At 51.8% G+C, this 17,426-nt stretch overlaps 2 protein-coding genes and 1 long non-coding RNA gene across 7 annotated transcripts in view; 1 reads left to right on the forward strand and 2 right to left on the reverse strand.

Annotated features, from left to right (window-relative positions):
* Positions 1-10,511, reverse strand: part of PLA2G12B (phospholipase A2 group XIIB) — a 33,589-nt gene extending 23,078 nt beyond the window's left edge. Inside the window, exons 1-4 of the mRNA XM_041404943.1 lie at positions 9,717-10,511; positions 4,698-4,774; positions 3,433-3,598; positions 450-1,165 (exon numbers count right to left, since the gene is read on the reverse strand). Of these exons, the coding sequence (XP_041260877.1) occupies positions 1,047-1,165; positions 3,433-3,598; positions 4,698-4,774; positions 9,717-9,951 (597 nt within the window). The 5' untranslated portion in view covers positions 9,952-10,511 and the 3' untranslated portion in view covers positions 450-1,046. The remainder of the gene's footprint in view (positions 1-449; positions 1,166-3,432; positions 3,599-4,697; positions 4,775-9,716) is intronic.
* A 733-nt stretch (positions 10,512-11,244) lies between these two features.
* On the forward strand, positions 11,245-14,680 carry LOC121336101. The gene is made up of 4 exons (XR_005952691.1): positions 11,245-12,974; positions 13,852-13,964; positions 14,252-14,374; positions 14,474-14,680. It is a non-coding gene; the product is annotated as an uncharacterized LOC121336101 (long non-coding RNA).
* Positions 14,681-14,755: 75 nt separating this feature from the next.
* The window catches only part of P4HA1 (prolyl 4-hydroxylase subunit alpha 1), a 28,809-nt gene continuing 26,138 nt past the window's right edge, over positions 14,756-17,426 (reverse strand). For 3 of the 5 annotated variants that reach the window (XM_041404929.1, XM_041404928.1, XM_041404933.1), the window contains exon 15: positions 14,756-17,383. In XM_041404929.1, coding sequence (XP_041260863.1) covers positions 17,313-17,383 — 71 coding nt within the window. In that variant the 3' untranslated portion in view covers positions 14,756-17,312. The remainder of the gene's footprint in view (positions 17,384-17,426) is intronic. The other 2 variants (XM_041404932.1, XM_041404931.1) reach the window with 1 other exon arrangement.

Raw genomic sequence — 17,426 nt, forward strand, 5'->3', positions numbered from 1 at the left:
AGTCCTGTCACCTGACAGATAAGGCTCCAGAATTTGGAATATCTTATCCAAGGCCACTGTGAGCCTCCTGTTTCCCTCGTGCAAGAGATAGAGGTGGATACCCAGCCATTTTCTGTGAAAAAGGATCCTGGGGGCAAAGCTTTGTTAAATGCTATAGGAGAAAATTAATTAAATAGATGTGGATGTTGCTGGCAAAGAAAAGTGGCTTCCTCTCCTGAGACTGGGGGAGAGGCCTGTGATTTCACATCTGATAAATGGTGGGCTTTGGTCCTGAATATACCACAAACACCTCAAGCCCTTCTCCTTAACTCATGCTTAAGATTTCTCCAGACGTCCTAAATCAGTTTAGGGTCCACCAAGTATTTAAATATGCAGGGTTGTCAGAGTGTGTAATGACAGGACGGAAAGTGTCAGGGATGGGTGTGAGCAATGTACTGAAAGCAAATTACCCCTCTTCAGTCTGTCACCAGCGGTGCAAAAACGTACATAGCATATCCATGGACTGGGAATTTCACAGGGCTTGCAGAAACCTACTGCCTTGCACTGCAAATTAGAGAGTTACAGGGTGGGGGGAGGCAATAGTATGTATTTAAGGTAAGTCCCCTGTTTATAAGCAGCACTGCATCCTGCTTGCTTTGGAGAGAACTGGCTTGGAAAGGGGCGCTGGGGCTGTGGAGCTGCATCGGCAGCAGGCACGGCTGCCCTCTGTCCATGGGCTGGCTCCGCCCTGCCCTGCCCTGCCCCAGGGCTGCTGTGGATGTGTGCCTTGGCCCAGGTGCCCATCCCAGGGGCTGACAGGAGTCACTGTGCTGCAGAGGGGCACTGGCAGCAGCCCAGGTGCCCATCCCGAGGGCTGACAGGAGGCACTGTGCTGCAGAGGGGCACTGGCAGCAGCCCAGGTGCCCATCCCAGGGGCTGACAGGAGTCACTGTGCTGCAGAGGGGCACTGGCAGCAGCCCAGGTGCCCATCCCAGGGGCTGACAGGAGTCACTGTGCTGCAGAGGGGTGCTGGCAGCGGCTCACAGACACCGGGTGGCTGCTCTTGCTCACAGCTCATCGCGCTCCTCCTCGCTGCAAATGCAGGCGCTCCGCTGGCTGTTCATGAAGGGCCGGCAGCCCAGGGTCCAGACAGCGTTGAACACCGTGTCTGCCATGGATTCACAGGCTGTGGAGAAGGACAGGGTGGCCAGGTAAGGACAGGCAACCCCGAGCACCCCAGCCCCAGCCCTGCACTGAGCTCCATGGCATTTGCCATTGGAAGCGTGGGCTGTCGTCTTTTCTCTCTGAGAACTGCAGTTTTATAAATCCTGAGGCTCCCTTCTCTCTTCTTATCAATGCAGGGTAACTCCAATGCAGGGAATAATGTGTTCTAACTCCATGATTTAGAAAGCTGAACAATTGCTTTATTAAGCTGTACTATATTACACTAATACTATACTAAAACTATATTAAAGAAATACTATACTACAAAGATACTAAAGAAAAACCCCTGACTGTCTCCAGGCAGTCACGACACACGTAGATCCAATTGGTCAAAGAATCAAAACAACCTTCACCAGTGTCTAATTAAAAAATCACTTTAGGTAAACAATCACCATAACACATTTCACATGTGCAAAACAACAAGAGCAGTGAATAGAGATAAGAATTGTTTTCTCTTCTCTCTGTGCTTCTCACTGCCTTCCCCAGGAAAAATCCTTGGGAAAAATTGTGCCTGCTGCTCTCTGTGAAGAGAGCTGTGGCCACATCTTCTCCCCAGGGTGGCAGTAATTTCTCTCCCCCCTAAACCCGTCCTTTCTTGCCTCTTTGAGGCCCTACTGGTTGATGGATCATCTGGGGCTCTGCAAACAGCACTGTTTACCAAACAGATTTCCCAGGAGGCCTCCACATTACTCCTTCTCTTCTCAGTTTTGCCTATAGCCACTATTAACCAACCTTTCTAGGCTTTTTTGGGAGTTGTGATGCCAGCTGCCAGCCAGCATGAAAAACCCTACAGCAGCTGGAGCAGCTGACTGCCTGACCACTGGCCCCTCCTCACCTCAAAAAACAACCCTGAAAGTGCTTGTCAGTAAATAAATAGGTTAATAATAAATCTTTAGGGTTTATTTACTGGCACCAACACTGATAGCTGTATGCTTGATGAAGTTGGGAAAGCCTTGCCTTTGGGACTGTTTTCTTTTATCTCAACCTGTCCAAACACCTCAGAGCTCCTGTTCCCTTAGGAGGCTGCTCAGTTGGCAGGCACTGGAGAGGCTGTGGTGAGTCAGTGGGAAAACCAAGGCTTTGGATACCAGATAAGAGATGGCTGTGGAGGAGGACTGTGACAGGAGGTGCTCAGAGCAGCCCTGGGACAGGATCTGTAGAGCCCAAGGTGAGGGGAGGATGGCTCAGAGGTTCATTGGTGTTACCTGTGCCTCCTACAGCAGCCAGGATAGAGATGCTGGAGGAATCTACTCCTGCCTGGCAGAGGTGGCTTGGCTCAGCCCAGGAGTGTGGGCTCTGCTCCACCTTAACTGCCTAGGATCTGGGTTTGCTTTCCTGCTGCAAGCAGAGAGCAAGAAGGAATCATACGAAAAAGTGGAAACTCTGAAGAGATGGGAAGAAGTTGGCTGCATGAGGAGTTGTTGATAAGGGTGACCATGAAGGATTGGCTGTGCTCAGCCTGTAGCACTTCTGTCTCAGTCCACGTCTTTGATTTCTCTTGCTGGCCTGGGCACTCTTTCCATGAATTTATCTGTGACCAGGTAGGAAGCCATCTACAGACATCTACTGATGTCATGCAGACTTCCCATGTGTCTTAATGAGGCTGCACCTTTGGTAAACAAATGCATATTTAAGGATACCTTAGAGCAGGACATCAGCAGAGGTTACCAAAGAAGTTCTTCTCAGACTTGCAGGCTGAGGCTTTTTAAATTAGGCAAAACCAGGGTGGCACTTGAACTCACTAGAACTTGCTAGCACTTCTGAGCCATCCTGAGCTGCCTGCAGTGGCTCAGCCACCACTCAGCCTGGTGTGTCCCTGGTGCCATCATCATCTCTTATCTGTGAGCAAATCCCTGAGAGCCGTGTCCTTGGCTCTCAGTTTTGCTGGCCCCTGGCCATGTACAGGTTTCAGTGTGTGCTTCATGGCCCTGGAAGGCATTCTGGTATCCCATGAAGGTGTTTGAACTGTCTGGGAGTGCCTCCAAGTTTTGAAGGAATTACTTCCAGTGTTGTTTGTGGTTTTTTTCACACACTGTAATGCTTTCTAAATGTAAATAACCATAAATCTCCAGCCTTGGGACAGAAGTGTGTGGCAGAGGGGGCAGATCTCTGTGTTCTCACCCGCCTGTGACAAGTGCAGGACAGAGATGCTGCTCCCTACTGCAGAGTTTTGCTTCTTTTTGGCAAGGAAGGGGCTCCCTGCACAGGGGATGTGAGGCAGGATCTTACCTTGCACCTTGGAGACGAAGCCCAGGCTGCGCTTGAGGTCGGAGCAGATGGAGTGGAGGCACCAGCGGAACTTGGCGTCGCAGCGGTACTTGTTGGCCCCACAGGTGTCATAACAAATGTCCAACTGGTTACAGCACTTGGTCATGGCAGGGATGCCCAAGTCTAGCTGGGGAAAGACAAAAGAGGTGTCCCTTGGCTGAGTCCTGGCCTCAGCTCACACAGCTGTGACGCGGTGAGGTGCTGCAGAGCCCAGCTGGCTCCTTTTCCAGAAGCTATTCCTGAGAGCCAGGCAGCAGGAGGAGTGTAAAGAAGGGTGAGGGAGCAGCCCAGTGGTGTCAGTGGTGCAGGCTCAGTGAGGGCTACATCACATTCTCTTCTCCTCTCTGTATCCCAGGGAATCAGTGTTTGGCAGAGAGGTGGGAAACAGCCCCTCCATGACCATTTTCTAGTTCTCATTTGTCAGAGAGCTCCATGTCCTTGCCAACAGTGGCAAAGGCCTCTTTACTTCTTTCCTCTTTTTCCCACAACCTGACAAGTTCTTGCTTTTTGGCCTAACATGTCACAAGTATTTTAATGTCTTATTTCTCAGAGATACACTTGATGCCAAGGACCAGCACAGCATGGTCAGGGGAGTTCTGCTCCCTGTAAGCTTAGCTGGGGGTGATGGGGCAGAAGGCCTGTCTCCTGGAGAGACTGGACTTGTTAGCTTCTTATGAATTATTCCTCTTTTTGCCCTTCCTCATGTAAAATTTAGGAGATGAATTGTTCCTTCATCACACTTGTGATTGCCTGGGTACAGAAATGGCACCACAGAAATGCCCACAAGGTTTGCAGTGAAATAGAGTTTCAGGAATTAAAACCAACAGGAAAAATGGGCTGCAAAGAGAGGGGTTGTCAGAGCAGGAATCTGCCTAATTGCTACAGACTCCATGGGCAGCAATAATGCATGAGCTAAATAGGAATCCCTGCTCTGAGAGCCTCCTGGGAAGGCTTTTCCTGGTGATTCCAATATGTTCATTAATTGCCTTTAAGATAACGAGCAGGTGCAGTATTAAAGCCTCTGGATTTCATTCAGTGCTTGGCAAAGGCAAAAAGTGTGGGAAGAGGTGGAGGATACACTCAGGTGTTACTGTGTGCACATGGGTTATTGTCACCAAGCTGCCCAGCCCATCCTTTTCCTTGCTCAGAATGATGAGCTGGTGATGTGATGGAGAGCTGCATCCTGTGGGGTTGGTGGGTGGGACAGTACATACAATTTCAGGTACCTTGAGCCCCAGAAAATGGGAGCTACAGCCGTTGGGTTCTTGGGGTTTGTAGTGAGGCCGTGGCATGGGAGCCTTCCCTGGGAAAGAAAAGAGAGGACAAATGTTAGGAAAGCTGATCTTTCCAAGACTAGGTCCAAAAAGCAAGGAGTGACAGGCAGCTCCCCTTTGGTCTGCATCCCCAAACACTACTGCTTACAGTGCTAGCTTGGCAAGGGGGTTTCTTTCTATCCTCAGTTCATTCTTGGACTGTTGGTGTGGTGTGGCTGTCCCCCAGACTGTGCCAGACCTTGCATGTCTGATCTTGCTCTGAGCAGGTCTTCTTGGTCCATTTTCTGCCCATGGTAATGCACTGCCATGTTTTGCAAAATTATTTCTATTCCTTTAATCTCTGCACCTTCCTCAGTCTGCTTCTTAATATGCATAAAGGAGCAAGAACTCCCTCTGTGAATAATTATTTACCCAATGTAGGAGGAGTCCAGCTCACAGCCAGCTCTAGCAGTACCTTCCAGCAGCATTTAATCTGATTTTTGTAGGGAAGCCTGTTCAGTACTCGACCACCCTCTGGGGGAAGAACCTTTTCCTGATATCCAACCTAACCCTGCTTCAACATAGCTCCAGCCATTCCCTGGGTCCTGTCCCTGCTCTAGGAAAACATAAAATGCAGGAATGCTCCAACAAAAACTCCTGTGAGCTGGGCCTTCTGAAGCCTGTCACATCAAGGGTTAAGTTTCTGCTTCCCTGAGCAAGGCTAGAGAATTTATATAGACATAAAATGGATCTAATTCAGCCCTTCAAGGCAGGGTTGGGTTCTTTTAAACTCCATTTCCACTTCTTGCTTCTTGTCAGCACCAGGAATTATTTAAGACACTTTTCCCATTTTTCTGTTCAGGTACCTAAAATGCCAGTAGTTAATTCAACCATAAATCTGCTGTGCCCTTGGGAAGGCATTGCAGCCAAAAACCTCAGAGGGCCTTATGTAGGAGTGTTCCCAGCACCTCTCAATTAAACTTTGCCAGAGCTGTATTGCTTAAATAACAGCTTTGCTACAAATAAATTACAAACTGAAATGCTGTCCAGCTGTGAGATGCCAACAGGCAATCTTCCTCTTCCAAAAGAGCCTTGATGGTTTTTTGGAAGGGAGTGGGAGCTGGGACTCAGAATTCAAGTGTTCCTGAACTGATGCAGGAGGCAGAGGAAAGTTCAAAATCCGCTGTGGGTTTTGCAGGATGGAGTCAAATTTGAGTGACTTGCTTGTAATATTGGTTGTAAAAATTCTGTTCCTGCAGCACACTGGCAGTGAATGGGATAAGATGGCAAGTCTGAGTAAGAGTGAGATTTTTGGGGATGTGGAGATCATAGAATCATAGAATGGCTTGGGCTGGATGGGACCTTTAAAATCCTCCAGTTATCCAGTTCTATCTGCATTATCCAGATCCCAGCCAAAAATAGCTGTGTTTCCAGATCTTCAATTCAGCTGAAGCCACAGCTATTATAATGTTCTAGAAAGCTGTCCTGAGGAAAAAAACCCTAAGGTAAATAAGGATTGTGCTGATCCATAAAACATCAAACTGCCTTCAGGATAAGCCCTCGTAGGAAACCTGTCCCCTCCTCTCTGCAAAACAGAGCTTTAAAACTTATAAAGTGCCCCTTTGTACTCTTTCTCAGCTAGGTCAAGTGCAAGGCACCACAATTAACCTCTCTTCCATATCTTGTTTTGTACGTAACAGGAAAGCAAAAGCAAAACAGGAATATCAGGCCTTCCTGCCCTCTACAAGCATTGACTCAGTGCTCCTGTTATCATTTATTGCTTGCCCATCCTCACAGGCAAGAAGATACATTTCAGGCCACTGCCTTGTTGCCACAGCCCTAGAACTGAAGTTGAGTTTCCCTGATGCATTTTGATTCCCCCAGGCTGTTGTAGCTGTTCCAAGAGGCTGGAAAGCAGCCAGCTGGCTGGAGCAGCTGCTGGCAATGCAGGAGGTCTCAGGCACTGCAGTGCTGGGACACTGGCAGGGGGAGTGAGTGTATTTTTGGGTGAATGGATGGTCTCAGGGCTCCTTGCACTTTTGGGTGGTCCATTGTTGTTTGTGTGCCCCAGGCAGGCAGGCTTTGAGCAGAGGTGCCTGCACACACCCAGCTTTGTGAGCCCTGTTGGAGAGAGCCTGGCTTTGAAGGCTCTTTTCCAGGGGCTTTGAAGGCTCTTTTCCCACAGCCTGGAGGTGCCCCCTCATCTGAAGCCCTTCAGGACCAAATGCTGAGCAGAGCAGTGAAGTCTTGCATGGCCAGGAGGAAGCTGCAAGGGCTTCACTCCCAGCTCAGGCTGTTTGTTTCCCCTGAGATGCCCAGTGAGACTTTGTAAGCAGGAGTATATTTGCCAGTAAATGCTAGTGTAACCCTAATGTCCTGATTTAAGGGACTCATCCATCAAGTTGGTTGTTTTCAGACCTCAGTAGCTGCTGAAAAGTCAGGAGAGTCTTACAGCTGGAACAGCCATGTGCTCAGCTGAAGATGGATGTGGCAATCACAGGTGAGTCCTGACCTTTACTGTGGCAAAATAAGCTGTTATTGGTATCTCTTGGCTGAAATTAAAATAAGTAGAAGGAATAATTTTTGTTTCATGCCTGGGGAGAAAAAGCAACCAGGCTCTGATTCAGCACAAAGATGGTTTGTGTTCATCCTTCTGAGCAAGGACTGGATCTCACTGGTTTGGGACCATCCTGGCATCCTCTCCTCTCACAGTTTGCAACGTCTGCGCCAGAGATTAGCAAGGACAAATGGTCCTGGAAGGGTCTAGCAAGCCCCTTGGAGCCACGTGGGCAGCATTTCAGTAGTGTCCTCCTTCAGGCAGTGATTAATGAGCTGTTCAGCAGAGGATGAGAACTGGGCTAGCAATGGGCTTGTTTTCCTTTCTAGGTAAAACACTGCTCCTGTAAGATGCAGGGGCTCCTGGGATGCCAGCAGGGATTTGTGCTGCTCTCTGGAGATGCTTTTCACAAGGACAGGCAGGGAGAGCCCCCTGGATGTGTCCAAAAGCAGTAACTCCTGCATGGTGTGGTGAGTCCTGAGCCTCCCTGAAACCAGCTCTAAGTACCAGCATTGCCTCAGGCACACTGCAGTCCCAGCCACAGTTTTCCCACTGCCAGGGGTTTCAGTCTCTACATTAAGGAGGGCAAGTCCCTTTCTGCTCTGAATTTGGAGCATGGACTGGACTTTTAGGAGGTTTTCACACACATGGCCTGGGGCTGCCACACCGTGAGCATGAGACAGGCTGCCTGATAAGCTCATCCTGAGTGCTGGGGGGTCTGGGGACCACCTCCTCCAGACAGGCCCTCCTGAGCTGCTGCAGGGAGGCTGAGGGACCCCCAGGCTGAGGGAGCAGGGCCACTGTGGGGCTGTGGTGATGGGCTGGGGTACCTGGCTTCCTCCATCCCACTGGGCTGAGGTTCCTGGCTTGCTGCTCCCTGGTTGTTCTCAGTGTGGGGCCTGGGGAGCGGAGCTGGCAGGAGGGGGAGGATACCTTATACACATTAGATGGATGTTGGGAAGAGGTTTTTCACCCAGAGGGTGGTTGAGCACTGTGAGCACTTCCAGGCTCATCAGAGAAGTGGTCCCATGGCTACCAGAGCTCCAGGAGTGTCTGGACAACATTTTCAGGCACAGGGTGTGACTCTTGGGGTGTCCTGCACAGGGCCAGGAGTTGCACTCAGTGATCTGATGGGTCCCTTCCAACTCAGCCTGTTCTATGGTTCTGTGACATTATTTGTGAAACAAAACAACTCAGCAACTTTCAGACTGATTTTAACCTCCCCCCCTGACAGGGAGCTGAGGTCCTAGCCCCGCAGCATCTCTTTGTCCCAGTGGCCTGGCTGCTGGCCTGGGAAGAGCAGGAGGTCCATGGGATCTATACAGACTGAGACAGAGTCAGTGGGGTCTCCCCAAAGCATTGACTCTGTCCGTGAAAAATAATGCTCTGGGGAGGAGAGGGGTTGAAATCCCTTGTGCTCAGAAGCTTCTTTCCCAGGTGGTCACTAGGGGTGTGGGGTGAAGCTCTGGCTGGGCAGGCTGAGGTGACAGGACAAGATGTTGCTGTGGGACAATTGTAGGAGGCTGAGGAGAGGATACAATCTGTGGGAAAACTCCTGCCTGGTTCCTAAGCAGGTCATTCCTACAGGTACCATGATGGCCAGTGCTGCCTGTGGCCCTGTCACCCCACAGACTGCAGCCCTGCCCTGCCCTCCCGAAGATGTCACCCCCTTCATCCTGCGCCCAGGACAAGCCAAACTAACCCTTTTTGGTAAACCACCAAAAAGTGAATTCCAAAGCAAGCAGGAGCTGCCTCCTTCTGCCTTGAGCACTAAAGGCTCCTCCCGGTGACGTGTGGTTTGTCCCGCTGTTATCTCTCCTCCTGCAGCCCTCGGCAGTGGCCAGCTCACAGCTGCTGGATAAGGACACTCCGAAGGTTGCTGAGATTAGGGCAGCTGGCTCAGCCTCCCCTCCCTGTGCTGTGCCAGGCTCCGGGCAGCGGGTCAGCCCAGGTACTGTGTGCCCTCACAGCCGGGTGCTGTGTGCCCTCACAGCCGGGTACTGTGTGCCCTCACAGCCCAGGTACTGTGTGCCCTCCCAGCCTGGGTGCTGTGTGCCCTCACAGCCGGGTACCTGTGTGCCCTCACAGCCGGGTACTGTGTGCCCTCACAGCCGGGTACTGTGTGCCCTCACAGCCTGGGTGCTGTGTGCCCTCCCAGCCTGGGTGCTGTGTGCCCTCCCAGCTGGTACCTGTGTGCCCTGGCAGGGAAGGCTCCATCCTCCCCTGCTGTCCTGTGTGCGGTGCCTTGGAGAGCTGGCTTCTGTTGGGGAAGGGGGCTCAGTGTCCCTGTGCTGGCACTGGCACAGGAGTTGTGACCCTGAGCTCTGCCGGGGGCAGCTCCTGGGTAGGAGGAGCTGCTCGTGGCCGCAGGAAAGGAGAGGGAGAGAGGGGAAAGGGCGAGGAGAGAGGAGCCAGCAGCAGTGAGGTTCACTTACCGTATCGACAGCGGTACTGACAGACTCCGTTTTTCCCCCCAAGCAGTTCCAAGAAGGAGTCGAAGTAGCTGTTCACCGTCTCAAAGCCATCCCGGATGGTGTCGATGCCCCAGTCGGAGTAGGATGACACTGCCTGGGAGTCCTGCTGGCCGGGGCTGCCGGGCGCTGCCTCCTCGGAGCCGTGCCCCAGGCGCAGGGTGAGGCACAGGAGCGCTGCCCGCAGCAGCAGCCGCATGCTGCAGGCCCGGGCCCGAGCCGGGCAGGCCGAGGGGCAGCGGCGGGGATGAGCTGCTTGGGCAGGAGGCAGCGGCACCGCTCTGCCTGGACTTTAAACGCTGCCCGGGGAGCCGGCGTGAGGTCACGGCAGCCGGGGGCAAAGTGCAGCGCCGAGATACGGAGCGAGTTCAGCTCCCGGAGCTGGGAGTTTGCACAATCCCGCTGGGACAGCTCGGTCCCCATGGCTGCAGCTCCCCAGGAGGGACCCCTCCCTCACCCCTGAGCGGGTTCTCTCTCCCCAGGGCACTGCACTCCCTCCCCAGCCTGCTGGGACGTGAAGAGTATTTCTCTGTCCAATATTTGTGCTGCTCAGGCAGGCTGAGGAGCACCCCTTGCCTTTTCCCCAGGCCTCCTGGGCACAGGGAGGGGTGGGATGAGACCTTCACCCAGCCCGCCTGCTGGCTGTATTGCTCCTAGCAAATCCCAAGGGCCCACGGAGCCTCGGAGGGGTTGATCCAGCAGCTTGGAGAAGTTTGGGACAAGCATTACATTCAGGGCAATTCCTTGGCATCACCGCCAGTTCCAGGATCAGTTGGTAGGTGAGTATTGCCTTTGATGTGGCTGATGTTGCAGGGCTGCTTGTTACAGCTCCTGTGTAATGTAAGTTAAGCGTAGCACAGGTGACCCAGGAGGAAAGGTTGGCGCTGAGACCTGAGCCAGGGAATGGGTTGTGGGACACCTGCAGCTCCTGGCTCTGGAGCGGGACAGGCCTGCCTGGACCCAGGGTCCTTCTCAGCTGGTGGAGGGTTCAAAGTTGCTCATTAAAAAGAAAGCAACCAAATTAACACCAACAGCAAAAGACAAAGCAAGCCACTCACGAAGAATAGAGAAGGGAAATGGTGTGGGAAGGTTCTGGCTGCTCTTAGAAAGCTTTTCAGATGTGCCCCAGCACAGCACTGCCTCCCAGGAGGAGCTTTCAAATCTATGCCAAACACAAATGCAAATTCTGGCATTTTATTGCTTTGCAGGAAGTTTAGCCCCATTGCATTACTGCTTCTGGGCCAGAGCTCCATGGCACTGTCTGTGTCTCTGCACATGGCCCTGGGTGATGAGCTCCAGACATGGGATAAGGAGGAGGAACCACAGCCAAGTCTTGGTTTCTTAGACAGGTAAGTCAGAGAAAGGGGGAACAAACAAGCTGGTTAGTGCCTCTCCTGTGCAATGGTGTGGAGCCAGAGGCAGCTGCTGCCTGCTTTTTCCACCTGTTCTGAAGCCCATGACTGCCAGGGCTGACTTTTTGGGTGAGGGGACATTTAGGAGTGCAGGAGCTCCCAGGGGAGCCTCAAACCAGCTTTGCCTTTGGGGAGATAAACCCAGATGCAGAGAACACTGGGAAAGGGAGGTTGGCAGCTTGGGAATCAGCAAATCCCTGCCTCGAGTAAGCCTTTTGTGACATCTGTGTCACCCTGGCACATGGCAGAGGGGGTGCTGGGGAAGTGAGGGCTTCCCTGCAGGAGCACTGGAGAGCTTGGGCCTCTCCTGCTGTTCAGACCATGCTGGGGACTCTTCTGTCAGTCATGGGTGGAAATGATCCCTGGAATTTGTTGTCAGTGGCACTGATTCAAGAATCCCATGCTGTGTCTTGCAGTGAGTGGATCCTTCATGTCTCTGCTGGTTCAGTCCCTGCCCTGCCTGACACTCCAGATCACAGTCCCAGTGCTCCCAGCATTTGCCAACAGCCTGGCAGAAATTAATGTAAAAAAGAGCAAACCAGCTATTGGGGACTAGCTTGGAAATGTGTAAGAGCCTCTGGGTGTCTGTGCATAGTGTCCTGCTTTTATGTAGAGCCTTTTAGGGTTGTTCTGGAGGCAATTCCAGAACACAGCTTTCTTTGTCATCCCTCGGTCCCTGCTGACTGATTCATGTTCTGCTGAAGGCAAAGAGAGAGGGGAAAAATGCTGGCAGGACTGCAGAGGAGGCAAACCACAGGGAATGTGGCATGGGCAGGGCATGCAGCCTGGAGCTGGTGGCTCTGCAGCACCCAGGCAAATTCCAAAATCAATTGGAATTGGGAAAGCTGAACAGGGCGGGGAGGGAGCAGCTGGCAGAGGGCAGAGCCTGAGTAAAGAGGAGTCAGAAACTTTCCTGTTAGTTTGTCACTGATCCTGAAGCAAAGGTTGGTGAGTAAAAAGCAGTTTACTGCTTTTCCAAAACGTGGCAGCCCCTTTGCCCTGCCCCGGGGATGAGCCACTCTCCTTTCTTCCTTCCTTCTGCTTCCTTCCTTCCCTCCCCGAGCCAGTCTCCTGAGAGCTTTTCAGTCCAGCTGCAAATATCTCAGTTGCACCCAGACTGCAAGATCTGAAGAGCAGGAAAAATGTAGGATTGGGTAAAAGTGACCTCCAGTTTTCCCTCGGGGAGTGGCTCAGCAGCTGCAGCAGTGAGGAGCTGTGGATGTGCACAGTGGGACCCCGCAGGTTCTCTGGTCTGGCTTTGACCCGCTGCAGTTACAAAACCCCCTTCCCTGCGCCAGCTTTTCTCTCTCTGAAGATTTAAGGGGTGCAGATGCTTTTTGCCACGGTGGTGAACTCTGACAAATGCTTCCTGAGCCTGGTGCTGACCTCGGGATAGGCAGCTCCTGACTGCGTGCATTCATTCCTGCCTCCGTAATGCTTAAATATAGAGCGGCGGTGAGTCACGCGTTCCCGGGACACTGCAGGCTCCTGGCAGCGCTCCTGGGCTGGGAGGGAGAGGGGACTACACCCGTCCTGTCCCTGCGTCCGGTGTCCCCGCGCCTGTGGCAATGAGCCCCATCCCAGATGGAGCTGGAAAAGCCCTCTTGGCTCCGCATCAGGAGCCGAGCTGCAGCTCCTGTGCTGCATTCCTCCTTCCCAGCGCGTCGTGGCTGTGTCAGGATTCTGCCCGTGCCACTCTGCTGGGGAGGACGTGGGATAGAGGGACCGAGCTCCTTTTCCATCGGCTTTGGCTGGCTCAGGGAGCTGCTGGTGGATGTTTAGCCGGGGGAAGAGGCAGCTGGTGGCTCAGGTTAGTGGGTGATCCGTGGCTGCTCCAAAGCCCGGCTTGGGAGCCAGCTGAGTCACTGATTATGGGGAGGAGAGAGAGCTGCGGGTCGATGGTGAAATCCCCGAGTTCTCCGAGTTCTCCTGCAGGTCAGAGTCCGGCAGCCGGGAGAGGCTGGCTGGGGTGGTTAAAGACCCCCTCCCTAAGGGAGCAGAGCTCAAGGGTGTGGGCAGGTCCGCTCTCTGGGAGTCCCTGGGCAGATCCCTTGTGCTGCCTTCCCCCAGCTGTAGAGAGGGTGCTGCCCCTCTGCCCCTGGGCTCAGCTGAGACCCCACCTGCAGAGCTGCCCCAGCCCTGGGGCCAGCACAGGAGGGACCTGGAGCTGCTGGAGAGAGCCCAGGGGAGGCACCAGGATGGGCACAGGCATGGAGCAGCTCTGCTGGGAGGGAAGGCTAGAAGAACTGGGATTGTTCAGCTGGAAAACAGAAAAGTGTGGAGACCTCAGAGCCCCTTCCAGTGCCTAAAGGAACTCCAGGAGAGCTGGAGAAGGGCTGGAGTGACAGGACAAGGGAGAAGGGCATCAAACTGACAGAGGGCAGGGATAGATGGGGATATTGGGAAGAACTTCTATGTTGTGAGGGTGGAGAAGCCCTGAGGAGGCTGCCCAGTAGAGCTGTGGCTGCCCCTGGATCCCTGGAAGTGTCCAAGGCCAGGCTGGACAAGGCCTGGGATAGTGGAAGGCATCCCTCCCATAGCAGGGGGTGGAACTAGATGAGTTTTAAATACCTTCCAACCCAAACCAGTCTTTGATTCCATGATCCTGTCAGACCCTTTCCTTTCTCTTCAGCTTATCCTGCCCTGTGACATTCACAGGCATTTCTCTCTATCTCTGACCTTTTCAGCCTTTTCAGCTGCAGCTGCAGTGATCCTTACCCTTGTTGGGTTCCTCCCCTGCTGGTGACCCCCACGGTCACCCTTCAGCTGCAGCTGTGGCAGAAGAGCCCCAGGGACCCAGGTAGGATGGTGGGAAGTCACTGCTTGGGGTGGGACAGGGCTGATCCTCTGGGCAGGGGCAGGGCAGCAGCTCAGCAGCACAGGGTAGCTGGGGAGGGAACCCCTTCACCTTTCCAAAATCAAACAGTGCTCCTCAGGCTTATTTCAAACGTGTGCTCACATCAGCTGTGTTGGGGCAGTGCCCTCCCTGCAGAGGAGGGGAGATGGGCTGTGGGTGTTCCCAGGCAGCTCCGTTCCACAGGCAGAAGAATCCAGGCCCCTCAACAGCCCCTGCTGTGCTTTTTGCAGGTTCCTGATGATGGGAATTAAGCACAAGCTCCACTGCTCTGCAGGGTGAAGCCCAGGGAGGGCTGTGGTGTACAGACCCCAGAGGTTTTGGTCATGGAAGAGGCCAGCCTGACCTTCCCACATGTGAGTTTATTGTGCTCTTGGAGTCTCTGGTGTTTTATTCCCCTCCCTAGAACCATTCCAGGGTAAGTGGTTGTTTGACTTTCTCGCTTCACAAAATAGATTTGCCCCTCCTGGAAAAGAGATCCTCAACAGCTGATCCTGCTTTCAGCCCAGCATTATCTGCCCTCCCCTCTTGCAGCCCTTTAGTGCTGAGTGCTCCCAGTGGAGACACAAGTTTAGTGTTGAACAGGAATTTGGGGTAGGAGCAGCTCCTGCACCTGCCCTGTGAGATGCTGAAGGGAAACAGAGGAGCTTGGTTTCCACAAATGGTGATAAACCTCTGGTGATAAAACTCTGTGTGATCAGATTTATGGCAGCCACATACAAGGAGAGTTGGATGTGGAGGATTTCTCACTGCTAATGGCAGTGGCTTTTATTTTAAGCCTGTTCACTTTTTTTTTACATTAAAAATTTTATTACAAAAAAGGTAACAGTAAGGCAGTTGTCAGTCACTGTGAGCCCAGACAGTTTTCAATCATGTTTAATACAAAACTAGATTCACACAGGAGCCACGATGGGGATCCAACAGCCCTCTGAGAAATGATGGGATAAGGCAGAAGCAGCAGCACCAGTGTAATCCCTTACACAGTCAGCACTGGATACATGGACACCACTGCAGTGGAGGGAGAGGAAATAAGGATTGTCTGCAGTTTAAAAATCTAAGCCAACCCTGTTGTCATAATCTGGAACGTTCCTGATGTGTCCCAGCAGACTGGAGATTCAATCTTGAGAGATTTTTTTTCTCCTTTAACCAAGTAAAATTTTCTACTGTCAAAAGCAGAAAATTCTTTCCTGAAGAATTATCTGTGAGTGGTTCACTGCTTTAAAAAGTCGTGCACCAGAACATTTGTACTCCCCAAGCAATGCCTGAGACTGATGCTGTTTAACACCGCAAGCACGCACTGGTATTGAGGTGAGGGAGGGAACTGCTGAACAAAATTCCCCATCTCTGGCTTTTTTTCATGCTTTGGTGAGTGTTGAACAGAGATGGGACATGAAGAGCAAATGCAGGCGTTTTCCATACCTGTTCCTGATGGCAGTACAGGGGTTTTGTTCTGTGCTCCTTTACTAGGTAGGACTGGCTTCCCTACCAGCATTTATGGATGCCTCAAAGGCAGGATTCCCAACTGTTCCCACTGTTCATTGTCCCCTTTGCTTGCAGGGACATGGTGGGAGGTACCTGCAGCCATGGTTAACTTTTTGGAGCTTAACAAAATAAGAGAAGGGAAAGGGAAAAGAGAGAACCACGGATAGGAAGAGCAAGAGAAAAAAAAAAGTGAGAAAACTCAGGTAGGCACAAATCTTACAGGTCTGGGGGTTTTTTTAATTATTACAAATTGGGGCTCGAAGATCAGCTCTGCTAATTCAGTTCTGGGGTGAATTTATTTACATCAGCTCCTGCTCTTGGTAAATGAGCAGGACAGATGGGACTGTGCAGACTTTGTGTTCTCACTTTATGGATGGACCTTGTTTTCCAGCTGCCAAAAGCCAGGCAAAATTCAGGGAGGTGCAGGGCTAAGGAGGGGCAGTTCTGTGGGTCCCACTGCTACCAGGCTCAGTAGAAATTCAACAATTATTTTCCAGCAAAGACCTTTTAAAGTGTCTTCTGAAAGTATGCAGTTCCTCCAACTATAGTACCTTAAACTGCATTCCCAGTAATCCAGAGGTATTTCTAGCACATTTAACAATAGGTTTTGTAAGTTTTGGCTCAAGTGTCAAGATTTTATTGAGGCAGAAAATCCAATTAACCAAAATTGGAATTTTTCCCTTGGTAAAGACTTCAGGCTTGACCCCTAAATTCAGTAAAATCATCATCATCCAGAAAATTGGACTGTTTAGGTAGAGGCAGGTGCAGCTTCCTTTGATTTTTGTCCTCGTGCTATTGAGATATTTGGATATTTTGCTAAAATCCTCCTGTGGAAGGGAAAGGGTTCAGGAAAGTGAGCCTGCATCTAAAAAAGGTTCAGGACTATAAATAGGCTGAGAGTTTCTCCTGAAACCTCGAGAGCTGGGAGGAGAAAAAGGACAGGGAGCATTCTGTGAGGACTCTGTGTTACCTCAGCACCTGAAGTCTCAGAACCAATTTGAAATTCCAGTGTCCTAAGGCACGACAATTTTGATTAATGAAGATGGGAACATCCCCATCCCTGCTGCCCGAGGAGCAGAGGGAAGAGCTGGCTGCCAGGACAGAACAAAAGCAGCATTTGTTCTTGTGGACAAACATTGCAGAAAGAGGAGGGGAGATGGGCTGTGGGTGTTCCCAGGCTGCTCTGACACTGTGGAAGCATCCTGACTGCCTGTGGAACTGCTGGCTCATATTCTCCACAAAGAGAGCCAAATTCTCCACAAAGGCTGAGAAGGAAGACAAGTTTAAAAAGTGGGGCTTTTGTGGAAGTGGAAAATCAGGATAAAACATGATAATAACCTGTTTTCCAGCAAAGTAAGCCTGCAGTGGTCAGGCACTCTAGGAAAGCAAAGAGTCAAGTGTCTGGGAATTGAGGAATAGGAATGGGTTTAATTCAGCATTCCTTAGAAGGGAGCCCTCCCAGGCAATGATCCTGCCCTAAGCCTGGCAGTGAGGAAGACTCCAGACAACCCCAGGCTGCCCACACTGCTCAGAGGGATGATGGTGACAGGAACACCACACACAACACCGCTGTAAGTTGTGGCCCTCATCTATATTTATCTGTATTTTGTCCTTTTTTTTCAGTAATACTTGTCAACCTCAATATTTTCTGTTGATAAACCTTGGGGGAGATTTGGAGGGAACCAAAAGCACGTTTGTCCTGTCCACAGCTGAGCTGGGTGGGGTGAACCTGTAGTGGAGTGTTTGTTAGTCACTGTAAACTGGCAGGGTGTGCATTCCCCACACCCTGAGCACCCAGGAGCCCGGGCTGCCTCATTCCAGCTCCGACAGCGTGCACGGCCGGCGGAACTCCTGCCCCCGCTCGTGGAGCCACTTATTGGAGACTGCAAAGACACAAAGGGACTGCATCACTGCACGTGTCAGCTC

This window comes from Onychostruthus taczanowskii, unplaced genomic scaffold (assembly GCF_017590055.1).
Source record: "Onychostruthus taczanowskii isolate IOZ18803 unplaced genomic scaffold, ASM1759005v1 scaffold22, whole genome shotgun sequence".
In the NCBI taxonomy this organism is placed as follows: Eukaryota; Metazoa; Chordata; class Aves; order Passeriformes; family Passeridae; genus Onychostruthus; species Onychostruthus taczanowskii.